The following is a 23094-nucleotide window of genomic DNA, read 5'->3' on the forward strand; positions in this document are numbered from 1 at the left end:
GCAAAGAGGAGAGCCCTGCGCACGCACGACTCCGCAGGCGAGAAGCCCCTCCCCCCAGCGACAAAACACAAGGGAGAGTCGGTGGGTCACAGAAAACTGCGGCCGCCAGCGACTGGGCGTCTCGCTGGCGGACGGGAAGAGGAACACAAACTAAGGGACGTCCGGACGTCCATCCATACACTGGGATGAGAGTACTGGAGACCTGAGGTCGAATCTGCCGATTCCACAGCCGCCCACAGGAGCGCCGCCTCAACACAGGGTCTCGGCTCTATCGAGCCATGCTAGCTCCAGCCGCAGCCCCACCCGGCCGCCCGAGGGTGTTCCCGCAGGCAGAGAAGACCAATCCTGGGGGAAGTAACCTTCTCTGGTAGGACGGGAACGAGATGATAGTAGGGAGTAGAAGAAAGCAAAGAGGAGCCCTGCGCACGCACGACTCCGCAGGAGAAGCCCCTCCCGCCCGTGCTTGCGCAGCGCAGCCTCCTCCTCCCTACTCGCAAGCCGGGTAGCACGCGGTGATTATGATGGGTTCCACCCTGTTGGTGATTATGAAGGGTTCCACCCTGCGGTGATTATGATGGGTTCCACCCTGAGAAAGAAAAAAGACAACCCATGGGAGGGATGGGCCTGCGTCGTGCCAGTCGAACTTCTTTTTTTGCGCCATGTGCATGAGCGATACCCTCTCTCTCTCTGTGTCTCTGTACTCATGATTGTCGCCGGCAGCTCTCTCCTTTTCGCCTCGCTCTCGCCCTTCGCCGCGATCCAGCCTCGCGCAGTGTGCCGCCACGCCGCCACTGCGATGAATCTCATCGACGGCGCAGTGCAGCTGCCAGTTGTGGCCGACGGCGTGGCGGCGGCAGATGGCCCGGCGTTCGTGCAGCTGATGACGGCGGCCGCATTTCTGGCGCTCGTGCCTGCACGACGGCTGCTGCAGCCACAGGGCCTGAGAGACGTTTACGTGCGGCCCGGCAAGGGCTCCCACGGCGTCGGCCTGATTGCGATTCGCTCCGTGCCAAAACGTGCCGCATGCGCGGCTGCGAAAACAGGAGGCCTTCTCCTGGCTCACAGCCGGCGCTTTATTTAGGCGCCCGCATCTGCGGTTGCGAGGCTCTGTACGCGGAGCAGCGCCGCACCGCCTCGCTGCTGTGGCTGCCTGCGGAGGTATGGCCGAGATACATCCGAGATACGGACGAGATGAAGCCGATGGAGCCTGCTCACACCTGTGTACTGCCAGGTGCGCGCCACGGTGCATGAGCTATGGGATGGAGTCGATCGCGATGGGACGTGCACGGTGCCGCGTTGGACTGCGACGGCGTGCACCTCTTCCGGCCCTCCTTGTTTACGCCCGGCGAGACGCGCGTGTAGGTGCCTCGCGACTTCGAGGTCGTGCCGCTCGTCTCGTTCCTGAACCACGCGGCCGCCCCGAACTGCCACTACCTCGAGGAGGAGGCCGGCACGCTGCGAAGCGGTCGCTGTGAAGAGATGCCTGTGAGCAGGCTACTACGACGACCAGGAGAACTGCATACGCGCGTCGCGGCGGCTGCGCAAGGGCGAGGAGGCGACAGTGGACTACCGCCAGTACCAGGCGACGCCGGCCGCTGCATCGACCGCATGCACACACACACCTTACTGCAGAGCTATCAGCCAGTCTTGCTCGCCTTGGCAGCAAGGAGGCGTCCGCTCGCGCACACACGACGCACCATGAGAAGAGTCAACTTTGAGTTCATCGAGCCCGCCCTCTCACCGTGTGCCCCTGCACCCTGCGCCCTGCAGGAGGCCGATTCGTACACGTACCAGCAGGTCGCGGCGGGCTTCCGCGGAAAGCCAAAGACGTACCTGTAACTCTCAAGGGCCGACCGACGAGCGGCATTAAGGTTTTTCCGGAGAGGAGAGTTAGTAGAGAGAGGCGGCAGAGGTGGACGCGGCCCGAAAGCGCGAGGCGCGAGTACCGTTTTCACATTGCGCGAAGAGTCAACTCTTACCGTTTTAAACCGAGGACGAGACGGGTTGACGGACATAAATATATCCGATTACTCACGTTTGCTTGCGCCGCTCCCCACGGCATGAACAGTGGACAAACTCGACTCTCTCCTTCTCCCCTTTCCGTCTCGCTTCCACGTGCACACTCTGCTCACTCGTGCTCACGTGCGGATGCCATCGCCATCGACAGCGGTCACAGCCGACCGAGAGCCGTGCGCTTGTGCGGTGCCGCCGCGCTTCTCGAGGAGAAGCGAGACGCATCTGGTGCGGAATGTGGGAACAGGGGCAGGGGTCTGTGAGGCTCCGTGTGCGCGCGGATTCCCTTTTGGCTGCTCGAGCAGCAGCAGCACGGCGCGGGAGAAAAAAGGTGGCCATCACCGAATTGATGAGAGGTGAGACGGACAAGGCGGCAACCCCCCCGCAAGGCGCGCGATACACAACCTCGCCGGCACCGGGAGGGGCGGGGGGGCGGCCGGGGGCCAAAAGGAAGAAAGTAGACCTTGGTCGCAAAAACGTTCGGATCGCTCCTCATCGCGAACCCTGTCAGCAGTTCACCTACGGGTATGTTCGTTAGAGCTACATACACTGAGAGATCGCTTCCGAGCTCTCACGCCGCGCGTAGGGCCCTTAGGGGCCTAGGGAACACAACCCCCTTTCTCTTTTCGTAAGCTAAAAGTACGTGAAAAACCGTTTTTCGATTTTCGCGGGAGACTTTCGCGGGAGAGTAGCCGGAGCACCGAGGAGCACCGAAGGCGGCTTGCACATGTCTCAGTGGGTCCCCCTGCGTATTCGGGCGGAGAGCCTGCTGCCCGGCCAGCGCGTGTCCGTGCGTGGCAAGTCCGACCGCGTCGTCACCGTCCTCCGCTCGCCCGACGGCGAGCTGCACGCGATTGACGCGTACTGCTTCCACCACGGCGCGCACCTCGGCGGCGGCGACCTGGTGCGTGCGCCCGTCTGCCGCGGTGGCGGCGGCGGCGGCGGCGGCGGCGGCGGCGGCGCTGTGGCGGACATCGAGGAGGCGTGGGCGCTACGTTGCCCGGCGCACGGTCGGCTAGTGGCGCTGCAGACGGGGGAGGCGCTCGAAGCGGTGGGGGGGCTGACGGGCGGGAAGGAGGGCGGGCGGTGCGTCTCGCGCGGTGTCAAGCAGCGGAGGCACGACGTCTCGATTGACGCCGACGGCAACCTCGTGCTCCGGCTGCGCAGCGACGGCCCCGCCCTTGCGTCCGATCAGTACAACCGGAGAGCGGAGCCCGAAACCGCGGGATCTCCGGGCGCCGCTGCGGGCGGGCTCGGCTTCCAGGCGCGCAAGCGCAGGGCGACCCAGGCAGTGCAGGCAGCGCTCTCCAAGCCGCCGCTCGCCAACATGCCGCCGGCGCCGACGCAGACGCCGACGCCGCCTCCGCAACCGCCGCTGTCGCCGCTGACGCAGCCGCCGCCGCCGCTGACGCCGCCGCCGCCGCGGCCGCCTGTCCGCGGCCGCCTGCAGAGCGCATTTGCAGCTGCAGCCCCGGGCGGCGCCGCTGGGCGAGTGCCCCTCCCCGCCCCCTCCGCGGCGCTGCGGCAGCAGACGCTCACGGGCATGTTTCAGACGAGGGAGGCGCGCTCCGATGAGATGGAGGTGGACTGAGTGTTTGTGCTCGTTTGACATATGCCTGCTTTTGTGAACGTGGTGCCGAAAAAAATGAACTAAAGGGCTATATGTTTAAAGGCGGGGAGACACCCACGATGGCTCGCGAGGGCCGACGCCGAGGGCGCGAGAGCGGGCGAGGCGTGGGTAGAGTCGGTATCTATAGATTATAGATAGGACCTTAGCCTTTTTCTAAGCCGTTAGGAAGCCTAAGGACTAAGGTAAGGTAAGGTAAGGTAAACGTCTCCACACACACACACACACACACAACTGTTCAGTTTTCAAAGGCAAAACATGATGCTCTGCGGTTGGTGCACCCCTCACACTGACACATTCCCCTCATCCCTTGCCCTTGCCTGAGCACATCTACCTGCGAGCTGGTCTCTCCGCATTATCTCCCCTCTAGTCATCCGCCCGCGCCGCGCGCCATCTAATGGGCGTCTAGTGCAGCCACTGACGGCACTATTCCAAAGGAGCGGTCGATGCCTCGCCTAGAGTTCGGGTGGACTTGCGCACTGCTTAGCCCTGAGGTGGAGCAGTGGGTGTGAGGTGGTGTAATGTTGTCCCGTTTCAGGCGGCAGGTCAGGGGATTAGCTGGGAGGATTCGGCAGCACAGCCGGGAGCTGAGCGTCTGCAGGCAGCCTTCCGCTCGCGCCGAAATTCACAGCCCTCCCGGGCCGACGGGGTGCTCCTTGGATCGGGCCCCGTTCCCCGCTTTTCCTGTACCTGGACTGTCCGGGTCAGGAGGGTGAGAGTATTGGGTGGGCGAGGGCAGTACATCTGGCGGGTGGCGATTGAGGGACAGCAAGTGGGTTGATTGGGGGGTCAATGGGCACGCGGGCGGCGCTTCGTGGTCCTGGGCGAGCAGGGGCAGTGGTTAGGAGTCTTGGGCCTGGAGATATGAGGATTGTCGAGATGTCATGCGAGAGCGGTAGGTGGGCGAAGGTAGCGCGGCTGGACGAGTGGTGTCCGAGGGACAACGATGAGTTGTCAGTTGGGGCGCGAGACGCGCGGGATTCATTTTCATACTATATAGGGTGCTGATTTGTGAGCTGAGCAATGCCTGCAGGGCTTGCGGCGGGGAGTGGGCGGCTTTTGGTCGAGTGGTCTGGGGTTCGAGCCCGGCCGGGCGAGTAGCGCGGAGCGCTCGCGGCGCAACGCGCACGTGCGTGTGAGCGTGCAGGGAGCGAGCAGGGAGTGAGCAAGTGAGCGAGGGAGCGAGGGAGCGAGGAAGCGTGGGAGCGGCGCGTGAGCTCTCGCGGCGCAGCAGCCGGTCGATCGCCGCGTTCACGGACTCGTCCGTGAGCCCGGCAGGCCAGTTTTCCGACGCCATGGCAAACTGTCGTGAGCGTCGGTCGACAAGGGCGCGGACTGGCGCGGACTGGCACACACACAGGCTCACCACCGGAGCCGCCTAAGCGACTCCGTTAAGAACGGCAATGCACTCCGCACCATGCACAATGCCGCTCTCCCCGCACGCTAGCTCGTTCACCGTCTGCCACGCCACGGCGGTGTGGAGGACGACAGACAAGCGCTGCATCTGCAGCCCGTGCCAGTTCTTGGTGGTCCATGTGACCTCGTCCAGGTGCTGGGCGTGCGAAAGTTTGTTGCTCAGCTGGTTCGCCGCCTCCCTCAGGGTGCTGCGAACCTCCTTTCCAAAGCCTCCGAAAGCCTCAAAATCAAACAAACGTAGATCGCAATCCTGCTGCCGCGCAAAGGGGTAATCGCCAGGCAGCTCCTTGAGCTTTCCCTTGGGGGCATCCTCCTCCTCCCCCTACGCACTCGGCGAGGACAGTCCGGCCGACGGGAACGTGTCGCGCGCCGGCGACGAATGCGGCGGGGTGGGTGTGGGTACCAAGCGCCGCTTCGACGAAGCGAGGTAGGCAGGCGCCCCTCACGAGTCCGTGTCTGGTATAGCCCCATTGATTGATTGTGAGTGAGTGAGTATTCTTGATACGAAACCACGACGACACACACCAGTCGACTCGCATCGGTTGCCTCCATGAACGGCGGAGCTATTCTCGCGCCCACACCACACCTGGCTCCAACGTGGACACGCCCATAGCTGGGGACACTACTAGGTCACGCATGGCATCACAGAAGTTTTATCTCTGGGCCCCGAAAGGCATCTCTAGCAGTGTCGTTACACATGCCCCCTCCCCTCCTGGGCGCATGCGCCTCACGTCTCGCCAGAGCATAAGCCCTTGGCGTGTGGCGAGACGAGTTTTTCGCCATGCAGCGAGCAGCAAGCCGCCCGCCGCAAACAGCCGGAGGCCTCGCCGCGGCACTGGCTGCGCCGCGGTCCCGCACCCGTCGACGCAGCTCCCCCCGCGGAAGACCGCGCGTAGCGACACACACACACACACACACACACACACACACACACACACACACACTGATTGATTGATGGGAAGGCGAAACACGGGAAGGGAAACACGTACCCGGGTATGTTAGTTCTTTCATCTTGCTTCGACGCTCCGGCGATGCTGTTCTCCTTCGCCGTCTTCTCGGCCGCCCTGCTTCACAGCGGACGGCCATCCAGCCCAGCGTGCCTCGCACGGAGCACACGCGCGCCAGCCGCCCGCGCCTCGGCAGCTCCGCTGCTCGAGTCGTGCACCGCTGCCGGCCCTGTTGGAGTGCTGGCACCGGAGGCGGCGCAGCAGTCGGTGGAGGATGCCGCCGCAGCGCTGGAGGGCGCGTCGGCCGTGCCGGCACAGGCTCGCGTCCCGCTGGCAGGCGTGTGCGTCTCCGCCATGACGCGTCAGTCGCATCCACACCAAACGGTACACTTGGCACACCAAAATCGTGCGTCCGTGGCAGGCACCTACGACCTGCTGTACTCGGCGGCCAAGGGCGGCTCCAACGGCAAGATCGGGCCCTTCGTCGGCCAGGCGCCGCGCGAGGGTCGTTAGTCGTGAGCCATCCTTGTTGTCGTCGCGCGCCACCGGACCAGCGCTCGCCACGTGGGCGCTGTCCACGACACCCGTCCACGACATGTGTGAGACACGTCCCCTCGGGCGCCACCGGACCAGCGCCAAGAGAGGCTGAGAGAGCTCGCGGCTGGAGAGCTCGCGGCTGCGTAGCACTCGCCGGTCGTCGTGATGAACTCTGCGAGGACGCCACACCTGCCTGCCCCGAGCGAGGGAGGGGCCAGCCCCTGGGCCAGCCCTACGCCTTGCGGCCACAGGTGACGCAGGTCATCAAGGACGAGACGAGCTTCGTCAACCAGGTCTCGCTCGGGCCGCTCACGGTGCAGCTGCATGCCACGCGGGAGGCGCTCGGGCAGAGAGAGGGGCGAAGAACGTTCGGGGGGGGCCACGTAGAGCGCCACATAGAGCGCCACACACACAAGGGGGGGGGGGGGGGGGCTTCACAGACACGGTCAGTCGTCTGGTCGGCACGGCATGGCCGCCAATGTCTTGCCCGGCGACGGACCACCCGCAGTGAGTTCGCCTTCGCCAGGCAGCCAGTCAGCGAGGGCTGACGCTGGGCGTTGGCCGGGCGGCAGGTGCTCGACGACAACCGCATCCGCGTGTCCTTCGTCGAGACCGTCTTCAGCCTGTTTGGGCGGGAGCTGTGGTCCGCCAGCCGTCGGCTCGGGGGAGGGCGCACGAGGTGACCCCCGAGCTCACGCGAGATTAGGCGGGAGCTGCGCCGGCAGCCGACCCAGGGGAAGGGCGTGTGGCAGCAGGCGCGAGATCGAGCCGACGAGATCGAGAGGAGATGGAGGGGTGATGTGGTGTAGATGTGGCCGAGGTATGGCCGAGGTGTGGCCGAGATGTAGCCGAGATGAGGCCGAGATGTGGCCGAGGTGTGGCCGAGATGTAGCCGAGATGTAGCCGAGATGTAGCCGAGAGTCCGCCGATCAAGGAAATGTCGCTGCAGGTCTATGTGGAGACGGGCGCCGATGGCACGGCGAGCCTGCGCGTCATGCGCACACCGAGCCTGTTTGTGTTGCGCCAGCGCAGTGGCGGCGCGAGCGGAGAGGGGCGATGAGAGCCGACAGGCATTAGTGCATGTGCACATGTGCATGTGCAATGTGCATGTGCACGTGGGTGGACGGCGAGTAAACTCTCTACCCACCGCCGCCACCGCTCGCGCCTTCCCTGCTTTCATGTTTCAGACAATCCACACTCTTGTCGTGCCAGTAAGCATTGTGTTACTATGCTGTTCTGCCTATCCCCAAGGCCCAAGCCCTTGTCTACCTTAGTTGGTGTGATCGCTTCTTCAGTGTGCACGAGAACGTGGTCTGGCGTCGTACAACGCGTCGGTGCTCCATCGTCAATCCGTGCTCCACATGTGTGTGTGCGCGCGCACTACAGCGCACTACACATCTCTCCTCGCACCAGCGAGAGTCCGCGCTCCGTGTGTGAGTGTGAGTGAGTTTGATTGATTGACGGGAGAAGGCGAAAGTGAGTTGATTGATTGATGGGAAGGCGAAACACAGTCCGACCAACGACTGGGACACCAACGCGGTATGGGTGGACGCTAGACGGGCGATGACGGTCACACAGGAGCGACACACAGAACCACAAGACAAGACACTCAGCCAAACTGACTGCCACACACATCCTGAGCGAACTTCCCTAGTCACCCGCGGCCGGACTCCATCCGGCACGCGTCGCTGGGCGCTCAGAGCCGCGTCCCCTGCTCGAAACCCCGACGCCGAAGGCGCCCGAATCGAAAGTGAGTATTCTTGACGGGAGGCTCTCCCCTGTCTGGCTGGAAGCCGAACAACAGACTAGCTAATAAAAACCGCATAGTCGGTTGAAATCCGCATAGTTCGTACACGGCTGCGTGGACACCATGCAAACATCTCTGGGCGACGTTTCCACCCCACGTGAAGGCTAAGGAGCTCAACCGCGAATAGCGGTGAGGGAGTAAGGGATGCCCTCGAGCCTCTCCCCCGGGGACGCCGCCTCCGCCAAGGGAGAGTCCAACCCCGGTGTGAACCCCCTCGAGCCACCTGAGCAGCTGCTGACGGCGTACGCACTTCCGTCGTCCGCTTTTCCTTTTTGGGTGCAACACAACCCCGCATTTGCGCAGTGCTGGGCCGCTCGTTTGCCAAACGCAGAGTGGCTACAGCCGCTGCTGACGCGCGAAGCTGCGTGGTTCTCAGAAGCTGCAGAGACTGGTCGCGACTCTGAGGAGGCGCTCACCCTCGATGACCTGCTGGAGCAGCACCGACAGCACCAACAGCAACAACTGTCACTTCTCCTCGGCTATTACGCAGCCACTGCGGAGGAGTCGGCCGCCGAGCTCGCCGCGCCGCGCGTCGGTATCGACGACGCGGATGAACCGATTTCGAACCACATCGCGTCGGCGACCTTCTACGATTCCATGGTGGCGTCCGATTCCAACACGCTTGCGGCTTTCGTGCTCGATGGCTTTACCAAATTTTGTGGAGGCGCCTTCTTTCTCAGCAAGGTTGCACCATCGCGCAATGCTACAAGTGGCACGCTTGAAGACCAAGGGCCGACGCCGAAGAAGGAGAAGCGGTACACGCGTCCAGAGGACGCAACCGTCGTCCAGCTCTCGTCGGATGAGCGCTCGTCGGATGAGGAGCAGCAGGCTCATGCTTCCGGGTTTGAGCCGCACACTGCCCGCTCCAAGACTCGGCTCCTGAACGGCGAAGCTGTGGACGACGATGTGATCAGCCTTCACGGTTCTCTGGTGGAGCGCACCGCAACCAAGAGCAATAACGTCGTGTGCGCGAGCACCTATTTCGCGCAGAAGTTGATGGAAGGCGAGCACCGCGCCGCGTGGAGTGTGCTGCGGCGTGAACAGCGAGCGAATATCAGGCGGTGGGTCAAGCAGGGCGTGCGATGGACCATCCTTGCTCCATGGCACAATGGTTCTTTCCACTGGGTGGTTTGCGAGTTTCGCTTTTACCGCCGCACCAGCACTCCCTCGACCATCACGGTGTCTGATGAGATGCCGCAGCAGGAAAACGGTGTGGACTGCGGGCCTTTCGCCATCGAGGCTGTTCGGCGCCGCGCCTTCGGCATGTCCATCGATCGCTCCAAGTGGTCACAGGGGGACATGTCCTTGGTGCGCCACCTGATATACCGCGAACTAGGATGGTTGCAAGGCCATCAACCTGCCCTTCTGGTGAAGACCGACTCGGACTGGACCCGGGCTCAGCACCCGGAGCCAGCAAGCTAGTACTAGCCGCGACGGCGCGGAAGTAGCTAGTCGTGAGGTCTTGGCGTGCATGTGCGAGTTTCATCCTCAAAAGGTGTCTTGAATCTGATTTCAAACGTGTGCTTTACTTCCTTCCCCTCCCCCGCGCCGCCGAGGCCCGCCCCCGCGCCTTCCGCCTCCCCTCCCCGGCTCGTCCCTCGCTAGAGGACCCCGCCTTCCTCATCTTGGGTCCTGGCAGCAACCGCCGGCTCGACCCTGCTGCGGTACGAGCGGCAGTATCAAAGACCCGGGACAAACTGCCCTCTGTGATCACGGAGGAAGATGCAAAGGAGTGGGATGACTGGGCAGAGCATACACCAACGTCGCTGGACACTCTCCCGGCCGACAAGCGTGCTAAGATGAGAATGCCAATGAAGCATACTGCTCAGGCCGTACCATCCCAGGCCGAAGAGCGTAAGCAGGTTGAGTTCACCTTCGCGTCCAGATTGACGCAGGTTGTGCACTTCTGGAAGTTGAGAATCGCCCGGGCGCGTTTGACATGCGTCAAACCGTCACTGTTGCGGACCACCTTGCAAAACGTCTCGTAGGAGACGGCGTCGTCCCCGAGGTCTGCCTTGTATTCGTCCCACTCCTCTTTGCGAGTGCGACGAGGCACAATCAGCTTGCCTGTGTCGGGCATGTAATCCCCGCAGGTGGAAGCATACTTGTCGTACCAACCAACCACAGAAGCTGACCTCGCCCCGCGTGTGCAGTCCTCCGCTGCAGGAAGCAGCTCGCCAGGGTTGCGCTTGGGGTGGGCCGTGGTGTAGCCGTGTTCGAGACGATTTTGAAGCATGGTCAGTGTCGACCCCGCCTGTCTGCATCGCGACGGCCGTCCGTCCCACAGCCGGGTTCTTCTCGCACCGGCCCAAGTGAGTCGCAGCCGCGGAGCTGCCCGTCGCTGCTTCATCTAGCTGCTCCTTCAGATTGCCGCTCCGCGCTGGCGCATCGGGGGTGGAGAGGATGGAGAGAGAAGGGGCAGGAGGGAGGATCGAATTCGACTGCGCCGCCTGCGCCGCCTGCGCCGCCGCCTGCGCCGCCGCCTGCGCCGCCGCCTGCGCCGCCGCCTGCGCCGCCGCCTGCGCCGCCTCCGCCTCCGCCTCCGCGGCCGCAAGCCTCTTGCCCGCGGCGACCACCTATGAGCAAGTCTACCGCCTTCAGACACAACCCCAAGTGTGCTCACAACAACGAGCTCACCGATCTCAGCGGCTTGAGGCCGGCGAAGCTGCTGCCATTCGTACCGAAGAGGTCTGCGATAATGGCGCATCCCTCCTTGTTCAGCTCCCACGCCTTTGGCGTCTTCTCTGAGCACGCGCCGACCACCTGAATGTCGCTCGGGTCTGGCATTGGGAGCATGGCAACGTGAGCGCCTCCCGCCGTGACCACGAGGTTCCAGCCGACCCGCAGGCTCTCGCAACCCGCATCCTTGAAGAGGTCCAGGTCGTTCTCCTCGGCATCCCAAACGTAGGCAAAGATGAAGCAAATTGCCCGCAGCTTCACCGGGGGCCCGCCGCGTACGGTGAATGCATCGCAGACAACAAAGTTGTTGGCCTCGTATGAGGCGGAGTGGTCGTCAGCGCGATCGGCAGGCCGGAGCGTAATGGCCCCAAACATCCGCGCGCGAGTGGAAAAGCGCGGGATGGGAAGGTTCGGCGACGCCTCGCCTTTGGGCGTCCACTTGTTCATCTCATTTCGAACATACTCGCGAATGTCATCAGGCGCCGCAGGATAGACAGGCGCCTTGCCGGCCGGGAGATAAAGGTCCTCTTTCTTTATCTCGACATATGGAGCCTCCGGAGAGCCTGAGGGTGAGGAGGGCATGAGGCACGATCCACGAGAGGGTGGCCAGGCGGGCACGTTTCGCGATCTCGGTTTTCTTGGTATCTTACGTGGTGCGCGGCCGTGGTGGCCCGACTTTTGCTTCCTTCTAGAAAAGCGCAAACGACCATGCGGTTTTTATTAGCTAGTCTGTTGAACCCGGAACACGGTCGGCCGCCGGAACCACGCCTGCGTGGATCGCGTCACACCAATCCTCGCTACCCAACGCGGCCAAAGGATATCCACCTCGAGAACCTCGAGAGAACCCGGAACGCACATACATGCTTCACCTGTGCCTCGCCGCCGCCGCGTGGACCTCCGAACTCGCCAACGACGCCGCGTCTTCGCCGCGCGTTCTCGTCACGGGCGCAACTGGTCGAACTGGTAGCGCGCTCTACCTCCAGCTCAAGGCGAGACGCACGGCGAGAGCACTTCCGAGAGCGAGAGAGAGTGAACCCACTCCTTCTGCAAGCGCCGGTCCAGTCCCCAGGGCTTGACCGCACTCTCCCGCCGCCGCCAGGCCGACAGCCGCATCGCCGAGGTGCGGGCGCTTGTCCGGAACGTCACAAAGGCGCGAGAGCTGCTCGGCTGCAAGGCGTGCGACGAGGGCGAAGGGGTGTTCGTGGGCGACGTGACCAAGCCGGAGACCCTCACCGCCGCGTCGACGGGCGTCGACACCGTCGCGATCGCTGCCGCCGTCGGCGAGCGCTTCTGAGACGCTTCCGAGACGCTTCCGTGACGCTTCCGAGACGCTTCCGAGACGCTTCCGAGACGCTTCCGAGACGCTTCCGAGACGCTTCCGAGACGCTTCCGAGACGCTTCCGAGACGCTTCCGAGACGCACTAGAGACACTGCCGCGTCATGAGTCTACAGAAGACTGCCGGCGATCGCATCTCCTTCTGTGAGTCGCCTCCAGAGGCGATAGTAGGGACGCGATAGTGATGAATCTCTACCAAGTAACGATCGAGTACTCACAGGTTGAGGCGCCTCACAGAAGGAGATGCGAATGTTAGTGATTTATAATCAAGAATGAACAGGCGGAGGCGCCTCACAGAAGGAGATGCGAATGTTAGTGTTTTAGAATCAAGAATGAACAGGCGGAGGCGCCTCACAGAAGGAGATGCGAATGTTAGTGATTTAGAATCAAGAATGAACAGGCGGAGGCGCCTCACAGAAGGAGATGCGAGCCGTCGAGTTCGACGGCGTCGAGCACCAGGCACACCTCCTGCAATCTCGGCCGATCTCGGCTACATCTCAGCCCATCTCAGCGTCGATCACCGGACACACTGCCGCATGCAGTGCCTCATGCAGGCTTCCACGACACTCCGTAGACACTTCTCCACGCCCGACACACTTCCCAAGACACCCCCAACCCCCCCCCCCCCCCTCCCTCCCCGGACCCCTCCCCCCCCCCTATCGCCCGCCAGGTCGCGGCGCTCGCGCAGCAGAACGCGCGCGCGCTGCCTTCGCTGCGCGTCGTCCTCTGCTCGTGCATGGGCACTGTCCACGACACGTCCACGACACGTCCGCGACATGTCCGAGACACAGGCGCGTCGTCCTCTGCTCGTCGATGGGAACGACCGACCCCAAGCCAGCCCCCTTCAAGGGCGGCTCTGTCCTCTTTTGGAAGCTGAACGCAGAGGCGCCCCCTGCACCGTCGCATGCTGATCTCGGCCGATCTCGGTTGATCTCGGCCGATCCCGGTTGATCTCGGCTGATCTCGGTTGATCCCGGGCGATCTCGGCCGATCTCGAGTGATCTCATGTGATCTCGGCTGATCTCGGCTGATCTCAGGCTTTCCTGCTGGGCTCCGGAGTTGGCGCGGCCTTGTACCGAGATCTCCCGAGATCGCCCGAGATTAGACATCGTCAAGCCGTGCGGCATTCATTAACAGTTCATCATTAGACAGATAGCCCCTAGTTATTAAATAACTATCAGGCTCCACCATCGTCAAGCCGTGCGGCCTCTCGAGCGGCGAGGCGCGCCGAGATACAGCCGAGATACAGCCGAGATACAGCCGAGATACAGCCGAGATACAGCCGAGATACAGCCGAGATACAGCCGAGATACAGCCGAGATACAGCCGAGATACAGCCGAGATACAGCCGAGATACAGCCGAGATACAGCCGAGCTACAGCCAGGGTCTAGCCCGCAATGTTCGATCTCTCGATTGTCTCTCGGCAGTACCTCGGCTGCATCTCTCGGCAGTAAGCTCGGCTGTCTCTCGGCTGTCTCTCGGCTGTCTGCCGGCTGTATCTCGGCTGTCTCTCGACTATAGGCGGGCATGCACGGACTCGGCGTGTCACACAATGACGATTTGCCGTCGCCCGGCACCGCCGAGCCTCTCCAGCAGCCTTTCGCTCCAGGCCGCCACACATCCGTTGACCTTCTCGCTTAGTTCTTCCTTAGGCACTTTCCTTGTTGCGCGCGCCGACGTGGCATTTCGACGCGAGGCCTCCGCCGCCGCGCTGTGAGCGGGCAGCGTGTTCACACCTCGAGGTGTGAACAGGCGCGTGTCATGCGTGAGGCTGTGATCGAGCGCTCTGCAGGAGACGTCTCCGAGACATTTCCGATCGAGAGTCTCCCGAGACACAGCGCTGCGGCTTCTTGCCCGTGGCATGCCCGAGACAGCTCCGAGAGGCACCGACGCTGCAGCGACTTGTGGCGGCCCGTGTGGCACCCGACAGTCCACGAAACCGTCCTCGAAGTCGTCGCCGCTTTGGCCGCAGCACCGCCCCGTTGGCACGACCGATTTTCTTCCTCCCCTTTTCTTCCCATGCAGGCTTGCGCTTCGGTCTCTGCAACGACCCCGGCGCCAAGGTGTTTGCGGATCCAACCTCAACTAACCTCGCCTAATCTCGGCTAACCTCGGCTGACTCGGCCGCCCCTGGCGCCGAAGGTGCCTGCCGACCTGCCCAAGCTGCTGCAAGAGGCGCGCTGGCCGTGGCAGGCGCGGTGATGTCTCAGTCTCGGAGGTTCGCCGCAGAAGTCACCTGACACCTTGTGTGTCGGGAAGTGTCTCAGAAGGGTCTCTCCACAAGTGCCACGGAGAAGTGTCTCGGAAGTGGCCGTGGCAGGAAACGTGCAGTGGATGACCGAGGCTGATGAGAAACTGCTCACGAGTCATGTCTAGGGTTTAAGGGTAAGGTAAGGTAAACTTCTCCACACACACGAGGTGGTGGGGCAAGGGGGGGCAACCCTCGCGTCTCCACACTCCAGACTCCACGTCTAACGACAGGAGCCCCACGGCATTCTCTCGAAATGCTCACCGGGAGGTGGGGGTGGGCTCGCGCGCGCTGACCCTGTGCCTTAGGGGACCCCGGGTTCTAGGGCCGGATTTTTTAAGACCTTTTAAGAAACGAGGAGGTTTGGGGGCTGAACTTGCCATTTAAGAGATTGCAGGCCCGGGGGGGTCCCTCTTTTAAGACCGTTTAGGCTTAGTTCCATTTCACAGTGGCACAGCTCGCGTTACCACAATCTTGATTTTGGTCATTTGCGCCATTTTGTACCTCTCGGTGCCTTCCAGAGGCACGCTGGGGTGCCGGCGCCCTACTGGGCGCCCCCCCCCCCCGCTCCCTTCCCCTTAGAACCCCCCATCCCGCTAGCCCCCCCCCGCGGTCCCTCGCGGTCGCGCGACGCCGCACCAATGGCGCGCTGTGCCGAATGCTTTCTTCAGGCGCGCTGCAGGACGCGGGCACGACTCTCCGCCAGGATGACGAGCGTGGAGGCCGTGACGAGCGCGCTCGAGAAGCTCGGCATCAAGCCGTGGGGCCGGGCCCTCGCTGCCCAAGCGGTCGCGATTCTTGATGGCTTTGAAGAAGTCCGTCACCAGCACCTGCCGCCACAGAGGGCGTTGAGCAAGCTGTGAGGCGAGCATGCGTCGTCGTCGGCACGGCTGCATGCATGCCCTGCGCCGCACCGTGGTCTCGTGTCCAGCTCGTCGGGTGTCGGTCGGGCCGGCGTGGTATTCGCATTGGAAGGTGGATGCCAGCTCATACAGGTGAGCGTTTCCTGAACAGGCCAAGGGCGCACCACGGCACTGACTTGTGTGGGCCAAGCATGGCACGCTGCGTCAGTGGAGCAGCCGCGCACAGGATGGGTCTGGCGGCGTCACGCATGCGGCGTGCAGAGCCGAGTATGACGTCCACTCGGCGACGTGCCGCAGCCTGCAGCAGCGCTTCGACTTCGCCGGACTCGACCCTAAGCCCATCGACCGCAACGGCAAGCCGATCGAAGCCAAGGGCCCTGCCATCTCGATCGCCTGCTCAACGAGTACAAGGGCAAGTGGAAGAGTGGCGACACGAGCCTCGGTGTTGCCGCAGGTGTGGGCGGTGGGCGAGGACCGAGGTGTGCGGGGTGCGAGGGAAGCTGTGTCCAGGGTCGTTAAAATACAGTACGTCTATGTGTGGAGAAGTTTATTTCCTTACCTTACCTTACCGTCCACGACTGCATGTCCACGACCAACCCGATTACCCGAAATGCGAAAAGCGAAATGAGCGGCCAGAAGCAGAGAGAACCGCCTTGGGCTTGGCCCTTGCTTGGCCCACTTGGATCTTGGTTCACTTGCTTGTCGGTGCAGACGATGGCATGCACTCGCTCATGCACCTCCACTTCATCGCAGTGGGTCGCTTTATGGATGGTTACAGTCGTATGCGTCCCACACAAGACTACCCCGGGCGCGCCACGATAAGCCCCGCTTAGTGCAATCTCACGCCGTCAGCGACCGCTCCACATGCTTCACAAGTGGCCCCCCTCAGTCAGAGTCTCGCCACGACCGTCGGCCCTAGCGTTGGCCCTTCCTGCCCCCCTTCCCCGCACCACCGCTCGCCGCGTCGGTGGTGCCACCGCTTGTGTCGCCGCCACGCGACTCCTCCTCCTCCTCCCCGCCGTCGCTCGCCTCCTCCTCCCCACCCGCAACCTCCGCAATCAGCGTCCGCCCCGCGCGCTGCGCCTCCGCCACCGCCGCGGTGCGCCTGTTCACACCGCCGTGCCGTAAAGAGGCGCCTGTGGACCGCCGCCGCGCCCTGCCTTTCTCGAGCTGTCTCGGCGGATCTCGGCGGATCTCGGAGAATCTCCCGATTGGTCTCGGCAATCTCACCGCGACGGAAGACGCAAACCGCCGCCGCCGCCGCCGCCGCCGCCGCCGCCGCCGCCGCCGCCGCCGTCGTCTCCCTCTCCCTCCTCGTCCTCCTCTGAGCTGCTCGAGGATGACTCGTCGACCGCCACCTGTTCACGGCCCGAGGCTGTGAAGAGGCGCCGTTCACAGCCGCGACGCGAGGACTACTCCGGCCGCCACCTGTGTTCACAGCGCATCGTGGAGAGGCGCCGTTCACAGCCGTGCGAGCCGAAAGAAGGGGCGGCCCCGCCTTCTCAAACACCCCGCAGTGCAGGTCCATCTCCACGTATGGCCCGCCTGCTCACAGCTCGGCGGGGTGTGAAGGACGCCCTGCGCTGCTCTTCACTCACCGCCAGGTCGCAGCCAGATCTCGGCGCAATCTCGGCTAGATCTCGCGCCCGGGTCGCTCAGCAGCTGAGGATCGATCAGCTCTTCCTGCGCCGTGCGCCGTCCAAGTCGAGAGGCGGTGGCGGTGGCGGTGTGGCTGTGGCAGCAGCAGTGATCTGTATTGTGGGGCGGGGGAAAGAGGGAGGAGGAGAGACGAGGCGTTGGCGGCGGAGTGAAGTGGCGTGCGTCTTGCGGCAACATGGGACGACGCGCGTCAGCATGTGCGCGACGACGTGCAATCTTGGCTGCGCGCATGTGTGTGCGGGAGGCGCTCACACCTCCTCGTCCTCGCCCTCGCCCTCCTCCTCCTCCATGAAGCGCAGAGATGCGTCGCTGCGCCCGCCGGCCAGTGCGCTCACACCCGCGCCAGCACTCGTTCCTATCGCCGCTTCCAACGACGATCCCGCCGCACCCGTGGTCTGGCTCAGCGCGGCGTTGGCGCTCGCGATGGCCGGCATGAAGGCATCAAGGCGCGCGAGGACTGCCGGGCGCGGAGAGGAGGACGTGACAACATGGAGTGTGGGGGTTAGGGCCGGAATGAAGCGGAGGCGTGCGTACGCGGCGACGGCTCAGGCCGTGTCGTGCGGCGCGCGGGCATGTCGGCCATCGAAAAAAATTATCGCGCAACACTTTCGATAGACCGAAAGTAAGATCGTTCGGTGCAGAAACCCCGGCCATGCCCATGTAACGCAATTGTGCTCGATTCCTGGAGTCTCGAGCTTCAGCTGGCGAACCATCATGCCGCTCTCGGCACCGCAGCAGCGCGAGCGCCGCGCCGCGCAGCGCGCTGCCGAGGCTCAGGACGCGGCTCGCGGGCAGCGCAAGCCGCCCGGCGCCGAGCCGGTGCTAGGCCGCCTCCGCTGCGCCTGCTTCCTTGCGCGCCGCTGGACGTCGGCCGAGAAGACCGCTTCCCTCTGGGGACCCGACTCCGCGAAGATCGCGCGCGCGTCGTGAGTGGCGGCGCGCGCGCGATCTCCGTTCCCGGGCACGCCGGTCGCAGTGGCATGGGCTCCCAGGCTCAAAAGCGCTCCCGTCAACAGCGAGCGAGCGCCGCCGCTGCTCCTCCTCCCGCCGCCGCTCACCGTACACCGAGACTCGGTGCCCCCCCCCGCCGCCTCCGCCGCCGCCGCCGCCGCCGCCGCCTCGCGCCTCGCCTCCGTCACCGCCGCCCTCCATTTGGAAGGGGGGGGTCCCTTTGATGGGGGGGGCGCCTCGTTTACGGGGGCCTTGCCGCCCCCCCCCCCCCCCTTCTCGCGCCGCTCCGCTCGTGGCCGCCGCCTCCCCTGTCAATCCCGCCGCCTCCCCTGTCATCCCGCCGCCCGCACCACCGCCGCCACCGCCTCGCGCCTCGCCGCCGCCGCCACCGACCGCCCTCCCCTGCGCCGCTGAGCGCGGTGCAGGGGGCGAGCCCCCGCTGCGCAGGTGCACTGCGCCTTTCGCCCTGACGATTAGTGAGGAGGTGGTGTTGCACAGCATGGAGCTCGGCGAGCGTTTAGCGAGCCCCTCAGCTGAAATTTAGAAAAGGAGTTGCGGTGTTGATCGCCGCGGGAGCCCTCTTATAATCAAAAGCGCTCGTGCATCACTGCACTCCAAGTCTCCAAGTGCACCCATACCGCGTTGGTGTCGCAGTCGTTGGTCGGACTGTGTAGTCCGAGGCGACGGTCGTCGCCACGGTCCCCTGGGGAACTGTGGCGTACACCTTGCTGGGGCCGCGTCGATACCCGTCGTCCCTCTCCGGGGGCAGCGAGTATTCGACCCCCATTTTGGACCCGGCCTGGCTGCGCGCCTGCGCTGCCTGGGCAAGGGAGCACGGCCGGGGGGAGCCGGTCCGGTGCTTTGACGCGGAGGAGTACGACGAAGGCGACGACGCTTTCGACGCGCTCTTCGACGGGGGCTCGGGGTACGGGTGTGGGATTCCCCCTCGGGGGGCGGCGCCTTCTTCTAGGCGCCCTTGACCCAACATAGAGGGCGTTGTGGGCCTACCTAGCTTTTGGTATAATATAAAAAACCTGGCGTTGCCCTCCTCGCTTAGTGTGGATAAATTAAATTAAAGCGGTGTGTCGTGCGCAATCCGCCACTTGGACTTGCCCGTTGCCCCCCCCCCCCCCCCCTCCCAAAACCGTTTCCGTGACTTCGGGCCAAAAGAAAATGCAGAGTGTTGAATGCTAGAGTGAGAACTATGTGGGCTTTTTGCGCGCGACACCGGGACAGCCGAGGCCCACAACCCACATGCATGTGCATGTGCATATGTACATACATTGTAGCCAATCACAAAACGAAGCGGCAATCGCACAAATTACCCCATATAACTCTCCTCGCGGCACGCAGCACTAACAGTCCGACCACTGACACACACCACACACACGACGAGTTTGGTGAGACGAGAGCCTCGCGAGTACGGTCGAGAGACAACACACACACAACCGTGCACAATAAAATGCTCCCCCCGTACACAATAGGCAGCCACGAGGGCGAGAGAGGCCACTGCCCGGCGCCAAACGCGTCTCTGTGAGTTGCCCTACCTCCGCGATTTCAGCTCAGCCTCCCCTCCTCGGCGAGCCTCGAGAAACCGCCGCCTATTCACAGCAGCAGCTGGGAACAGACGCTGATCAACGCTCCGTGTCGAGCCCCGGGAAGCCGCCGCCCTGCGAAGCCTTTGCGCCGGGCGGCGACGCCTCCGACTCGCCTGCAGATAGCGCGAGGCGCAGCAGAAGTGCGGCCGAGATGCAGCCGAGATACAGTCGAGATGCAGCCGAAGTGCAGCCGAAATGAAACCGAAGTGCAGCCGATGTGCAGCCGAGGTGCAGCCGAGGTGCAGCCGAAGTGCAGCCGAGGTGCAGCCGAAGTGCAGCCGAGGTGCAGCCGAGGTGCAGCCGAGGTGCAGCCGAGGTGCAGCCGAAGTGCAGCCGAGGTGCAGCCGAGGTGCAGCCGAGGTGCAGCCGAAGTGCAGCAGAGATGCAGCAGAGGTGCAGCAGAAGTGTCGACTCTCCTGCAGATCGCGCGGCTGGCGGCGAGGGAGTCGCCAGCGGCCTGAAGAATGATTCAGAATTAAACAAGAGTGACTAATGATTAAGAAGACTTCACAAAGAAACTCAGAAGGCGTCGCCAGCCTGCCCGCGCCCTCGGCCTCGGCGCTCTCCTCCTCCATCTCGATCCTGATGAGGGGAGTGTTACTATTGCTCGGTGAGTATGACCTCGTTGAAGGTGCTGTCCTCCTCGGCTGTCTCTCGGCTATCTCTCGGCTGTCGCTCGGCTGTCGCTCGGCTGTCGCTCGGCTGTCGCTCGGCTGTCGCTCGGTTGTCTCTCGGCTGTCTCTCGGCTGTCTCTCGGCTGTCGCTCGGCTGTCGCTCGGCTGTCGCTCGGCCATCTCTCGGCCACCTCTCGGCCACCTCTCGGCCATCTCTCGGCCATCTCTCGGCCACCTCTCGGCCGTCTCTCGGCCATCTCTCGGCCATCTCTCGGCCATCTCTCGGTCACCTCTCGGCCACCTCTCGGCCATCTCTCGCTCCTCCGCAGCTCACGACGCGTCACAGTCGCCAAGTACGCGCCGAGCACCACCACCAGCAGGCCGGCGACCGCGATCGGAAGCCGCGCCCGCCAGCGCAGGTTGCCCCCAGCCTTGCCGCCTGCAACGTCCACGAACCAGCTGAGTCCTCACCACTCGCAAGCCAGGCTGCCTCCTCCAGAGGTGTCGCCACCTCCTCCGCCGCCGCCGCTGGCGAGGCCGGTGGGGATTCCGCCGCCGCCACCACCACCGCCAACACCGCCGCCACCGCCGCCGCTGCCGCCGCCGACCGAGCGAGCCGCGGAGCCGATGAGAGCAAACTGGAGCGAGTTCCAGACCTCGACAGCGGTTGGGGCTAGGCTTAGGGTTAGGGTTAGGGTTAGGGTAAGGGTATGGGTGAGGGTTCGGGTGAGGGTTAGGGTCAGGGTCAGGGTCAGGGTTAGAGGTTAGACCTCGACGGTGAGCAAGGCGGCCACGAAGGCGCTCCACGGCAGGTCGAGGACGGCGAGGCCTGTTCACATCTCCCCACATCTCCCGATATCTCCCCATATCTCCACGGCAGGTCGAGGACGGCGAGGCCTGTTCACGGCGGGCAGCTGTGAACGGGCGCCGTGCAAACCCTCGGCGCAGGCAGGTGGGCACGGTTGTAATTGTTGTATCTCGGCTGCACCTCGGCTGCCCCTCGGCTGTCCCTCGGCTGCACCTCGGCTGCAGCCCAGCAGCACCCCGCAGCATCTCGGCAGCCTCTCTTCAGCATCTCGCTACATGCCGGCCGTAGTTTTTGAACGCGATGGGGAGGTAGGCGGCGCGCGACAGAAAGGCGATCCGAAGCGGCTCCTGCTCTCACACCCGCGGCTGTGCCGTGAACGGCGGCCGCCTCTCGGACGGCTCTCGCGTCTCTCGGAGAGCGCCTTGGCGACGGCGCCTTCGACGGCTCGCAGCAGCCGCGTCTTGCGGACGTGGCGCTCGCAGCAGTCTCGCAGGCAGGAGCGGCCGATTGCAAACGCGGAGAGGCAGCCGAGCACCTTGCCGAGGTAGACGAGAGGGAAGCCGAGCCTCAGCCCGTACAGGTAGGCAATCGTCACCTGCGAAGGCGGCCCGCCCGCTTCGGATGCGTCTCGGAGGTGTCTGAGAGATGTCTCGGAGACTTCGCGCCTCGATCGGCGTCGATGGGATGAGGAGGATTACCCAGAGAGCGACGACGAGGACGCAGCAGGCGGCAACTGCGCCGGGCGCCTCCTCGCGCCGCCGCTCCGCCTCCTGCCTCAGCAGCTGCAACGCGGCGCCCCAGTGGCCTCGTGTCAGCCATAGGCCGGCGGCGGCGCAGGCTGCGATGGCGATCGAGGCCGCGACGAGGGCACGCCGCTGCAACAGGGAGTCCGCCATGTTTGCGCGAGTGAAGTTAAAAAAGAAATTTCTGCAATTGGGGTGTCCGTTTTCTTTCTTTCTTTTTACTCTGTTGCGGCGAGAATCGGCGAGGGACTGAGAAAAGAGATAGAAAGAGGCGGACGCCCAAGGGTGGGCGGCGGCTAGCACCACACTCCTCTCCTTGAAATCCCTGTGTGTGATGGCGGCGTGCCGTCCTCCCCCCCCCCCCCTTGTCTGTTTTCTTTCTTTCTTTCCCTTTTTCTCCTGCTTTTTTTCGTAGAGGGCGTCTCGCACACGCTCTGTCCTTGCATTCGTTACCTGCCACACGACGGCGGCGCGGGGACGGGAAAGCGAAAAGCGCGAGATCCGAGTAGCATTAGAGGCTACCGGATCGAAGCGATGGGGGTGGGTGCTCAGGCGATGCAGCAACCGCAACCGTGCCCGCACCCAGCTGGCTGCTCCGGCATTGTTCCGCCCGGCAGCACAACTCCGGTCACCTCGTCGAACGGCACCATCGGGCCCGCCGCTGGCCAAGAAAGCCTACCGTGGCACCGGTCGTGATTGGCTGTGCAGCGGCAACTCATCGCACTAGGCAGCTATGGTGGGGCGAGGCCATGCGAGGCGAGGCAGCCAGCCTCCCACACCCCGCGGAGCGCGCCTGAAGCTCGCGGTGGCCTGGAGCCGGCTGCCCATCTCGAGACCGAGGAAGGTGAGGGCGACCCCGCGCTCGCCGAGGCAGAGCGTCTCGCTCGCCGCATCGACGGCGGCCTGCAAGTGCAAGGCGCGCTCGGCAGGCATGGCCACGAGGGAATAGTCTCGGCAGAGTCCAACTAGTCCACGATGTCGGCTTCATCTCGGAACACCTCGGCTACATATCAGCCTGCAGCTTTGGGGCCAGCACGCGCTCGAGCTTGGCGCCCATCTCCTCAAGCTGCGCCGCCGGCACCAAACCGTGGTCGTGGTTGAAGGCGTCCGCAATTGCGCCGCCCATCCAACCCCACTCTCGCTCGCTCAACACGGCATCCTGCAGCGAGCTCACGCGGCGTGATTTCTATCGAGCTCTGATGCCTAGAGATAAGTGGGCCCGACTCGACGGAAATTACGCGTGGAAG

General features: G+C 64.0%; 8 protein-coding genes across 8 annotated transcripts; 5 read left to right on the forward strand and 3 right to left on the reverse strand.

The window, feature by feature from the left end:
* Positions 1-2740: 2740 nt before the first annotated feature.
* EMIHUDRAFT_214912 (hypothetical protein) lies at positions 2741-3604 on the forward strand (the record flags this gene model as incomplete). The annotated part of the gene is made up of 3 exons (XM_005763472.1): positions 2741-2917; positions 2996-3304; positions 3464-3604. 3 exons carry the CDS (start codon positions 2741-2743, stop codon positions 3602-3604), a joined length of 627 nt encoding a protein of 208 aa, XP_005763529.1.
* A 2483-nt stretch (positions 3605-6087) lies between these two features.
* Positions 6088-6516, forward strand: EMIHUDRAFT_214914 (hypothetical protein; the record flags this gene model as incomplete). Its single annotated transcript, XM_005763473.1, has 1 exon — positions 6088-6516. The coding sequence occupies one exon, from the start codon at positions 6088-6090 to the stop codon at positions 6514-6516; it is 429 nt and encodes a 142-aa protein (XP_005763530.1).
* Positions 6517-8491: 1975 nt separating this feature from the next.
* On the forward strand, positions 8492-9769 carry EMIHUDRAFT_214915 (hypothetical protein; the record flags this gene model as incomplete). The annotated part of the gene is made up of 1 exon (XM_005763474.1): positions 8492-9769. The coding sequence occupies one exon, from the start codon at positions 8492-8494 to the stop codon at positions 9767-9769; it is 1278 nt and encodes a 425-aa protein (XP_005763531.1).
* Positions 9770-11883: 2114 nt separating this feature from the next.
* Positions 11884-15118, forward strand: EMIHUDRAFT_452495 (hypothetical protein; the record flags this gene model as incomplete). Its single annotated transcript, XM_005763475.1, has 14 exons — positions 11884-12015; positions 12126-12306; positions 12763-12821; positions 13033-13076; positions 13154-13247; positions 13400-13424; positions 13544-13584; positions 13885-13936; positions 14016-14044; positions 14116-14313; positions 14389-14426; positions 14506-14734; positions 14859-14883; positions 15071-15118. 12 exons carry the CDS (start codon positions 11887-11889, stop codon positions 14699-14701), a joined length of 1086 nt encoding a protein of 361 aa, XP_005763532.1. The 3' UTR covers positions 14702-14734; positions 14859-14883; positions 15071-15118.
* Positions 15119-15318: 200 nt separating this feature from the next.
* Positions 15319-16307, forward strand: EMIHUDRAFT_214918 (hypothetical protein; the record flags this gene model as incomplete). Its single annotated transcript, XM_005763476.1, has 3 exons — positions 15319-15426; positions 15701-15953; positions 16186-16307. The coding sequence occupies 3 exons, from the start codon at positions 15319-15321 to the stop codon at positions 16305-16307; spliced, it is 483 nt and encodes a 160-aa protein (XP_005763533.1).
* An 82-nt stretch (positions 16308-16389) lies between these two features.
* On the reverse strand, positions 16390-17713 carry EMIHUDRAFT_357914 (hypothetical protein; the record flags this gene model as incomplete). The annotated part of the gene is made up of 6 exons (XM_005763477.1): positions 17668-17713; positions 17388-17590; positions 17073-17157; positions 16985-17019; positions 16705-16832; positions 16390-16579 (listed from the first exon to the last, which is right to left on the reverse strand). The coding sequence occupies exons 1-6, from the start codon at positions 17705-17707 to the stop codon at positions 16390-16392; spliced, it is 681 nt and encodes a 226-aa protein (XP_005763534.1). The 5' UTR covers positions 17708-17713.
* Positions 17714-19360: 1647 nt separating this feature from the next.
* Positions 19361-20607, reverse strand: EMIHUDRAFT_437681 (hypothetical protein). The gene is made up of 4 exons (XM_005763478.1): positions 20220-20607; positions 20099-20139; positions 19754-19795; positions 19361-19685 (listed from the first exon to the last, which is right to left on the reverse strand). Exons 1-4 carry the CDS (start codon positions 20573-20575, stop codon positions 19642-19644), a joined length of 483 nt encoding a protein of 160 aa, XP_005763535.1. The 5' UTR covers positions 20576-20607; the 3' UTR covers positions 19361-19641.
* Positions 20608-20812: 205 nt separating this feature from the next.
* Positions 20813-22016, reverse strand: EMIHUDRAFT_452496 (hypothetical protein; the record flags this gene model as incomplete). The annotated part of the gene is made up of 5 exons (XM_005763479.1): positions 21770-22016; positions 21526-21699; positions 21388-21451; positions 21067-21125; positions 20813-20952 (listed from the first exon to the last, which is right to left on the reverse strand). Coding segments are annotated over exons 1-5 (666 nt in total), but the record flags the coding sequence as incomplete, so codon positions are not given.
* Positions 22017-23094: the final 1078 nt, after the last annotated feature.

The sequence above is a fragment of the Emiliania huxleyi genome (assembly GCF_000372725.1).
Source record: "Emiliania huxleyi CCMP1516 unplaced genomic scaffold EMIHUscaffold_63, whole genome shotgun sequence".
Taxonomy (NCBI): domain Eukaryota; phylum Haptophyta; order Isochrysidales; family Noelaerhabdaceae; genus Emiliania; species Emiliania huxleyi.

Coding starts and splice junctions, on each gene's coding strand:
- EMIHUDRAFT_437681 (XM_005763478.1), bottom strand. CDS start 20,575: ATGGCCGAGAGATGGCCGAGAGATGGCCGAGAGACGGCCGAGAGGTGG. Junction 20,140..20,219: donor GAGGCCGAGGGCGCGGGCAG/GCTGGCGACGCC, acceptor ATCATTCTTCAG/GCCGCTGGCGACTCCCTCGC. Junction 19,686..19,753: donor CGGCGCAAAGGCTTCGCAGG/GCGGCGGCTTCC, acceptor TGCTGTGAATAG/GCGGCGGTTTCTCGAGGCTC.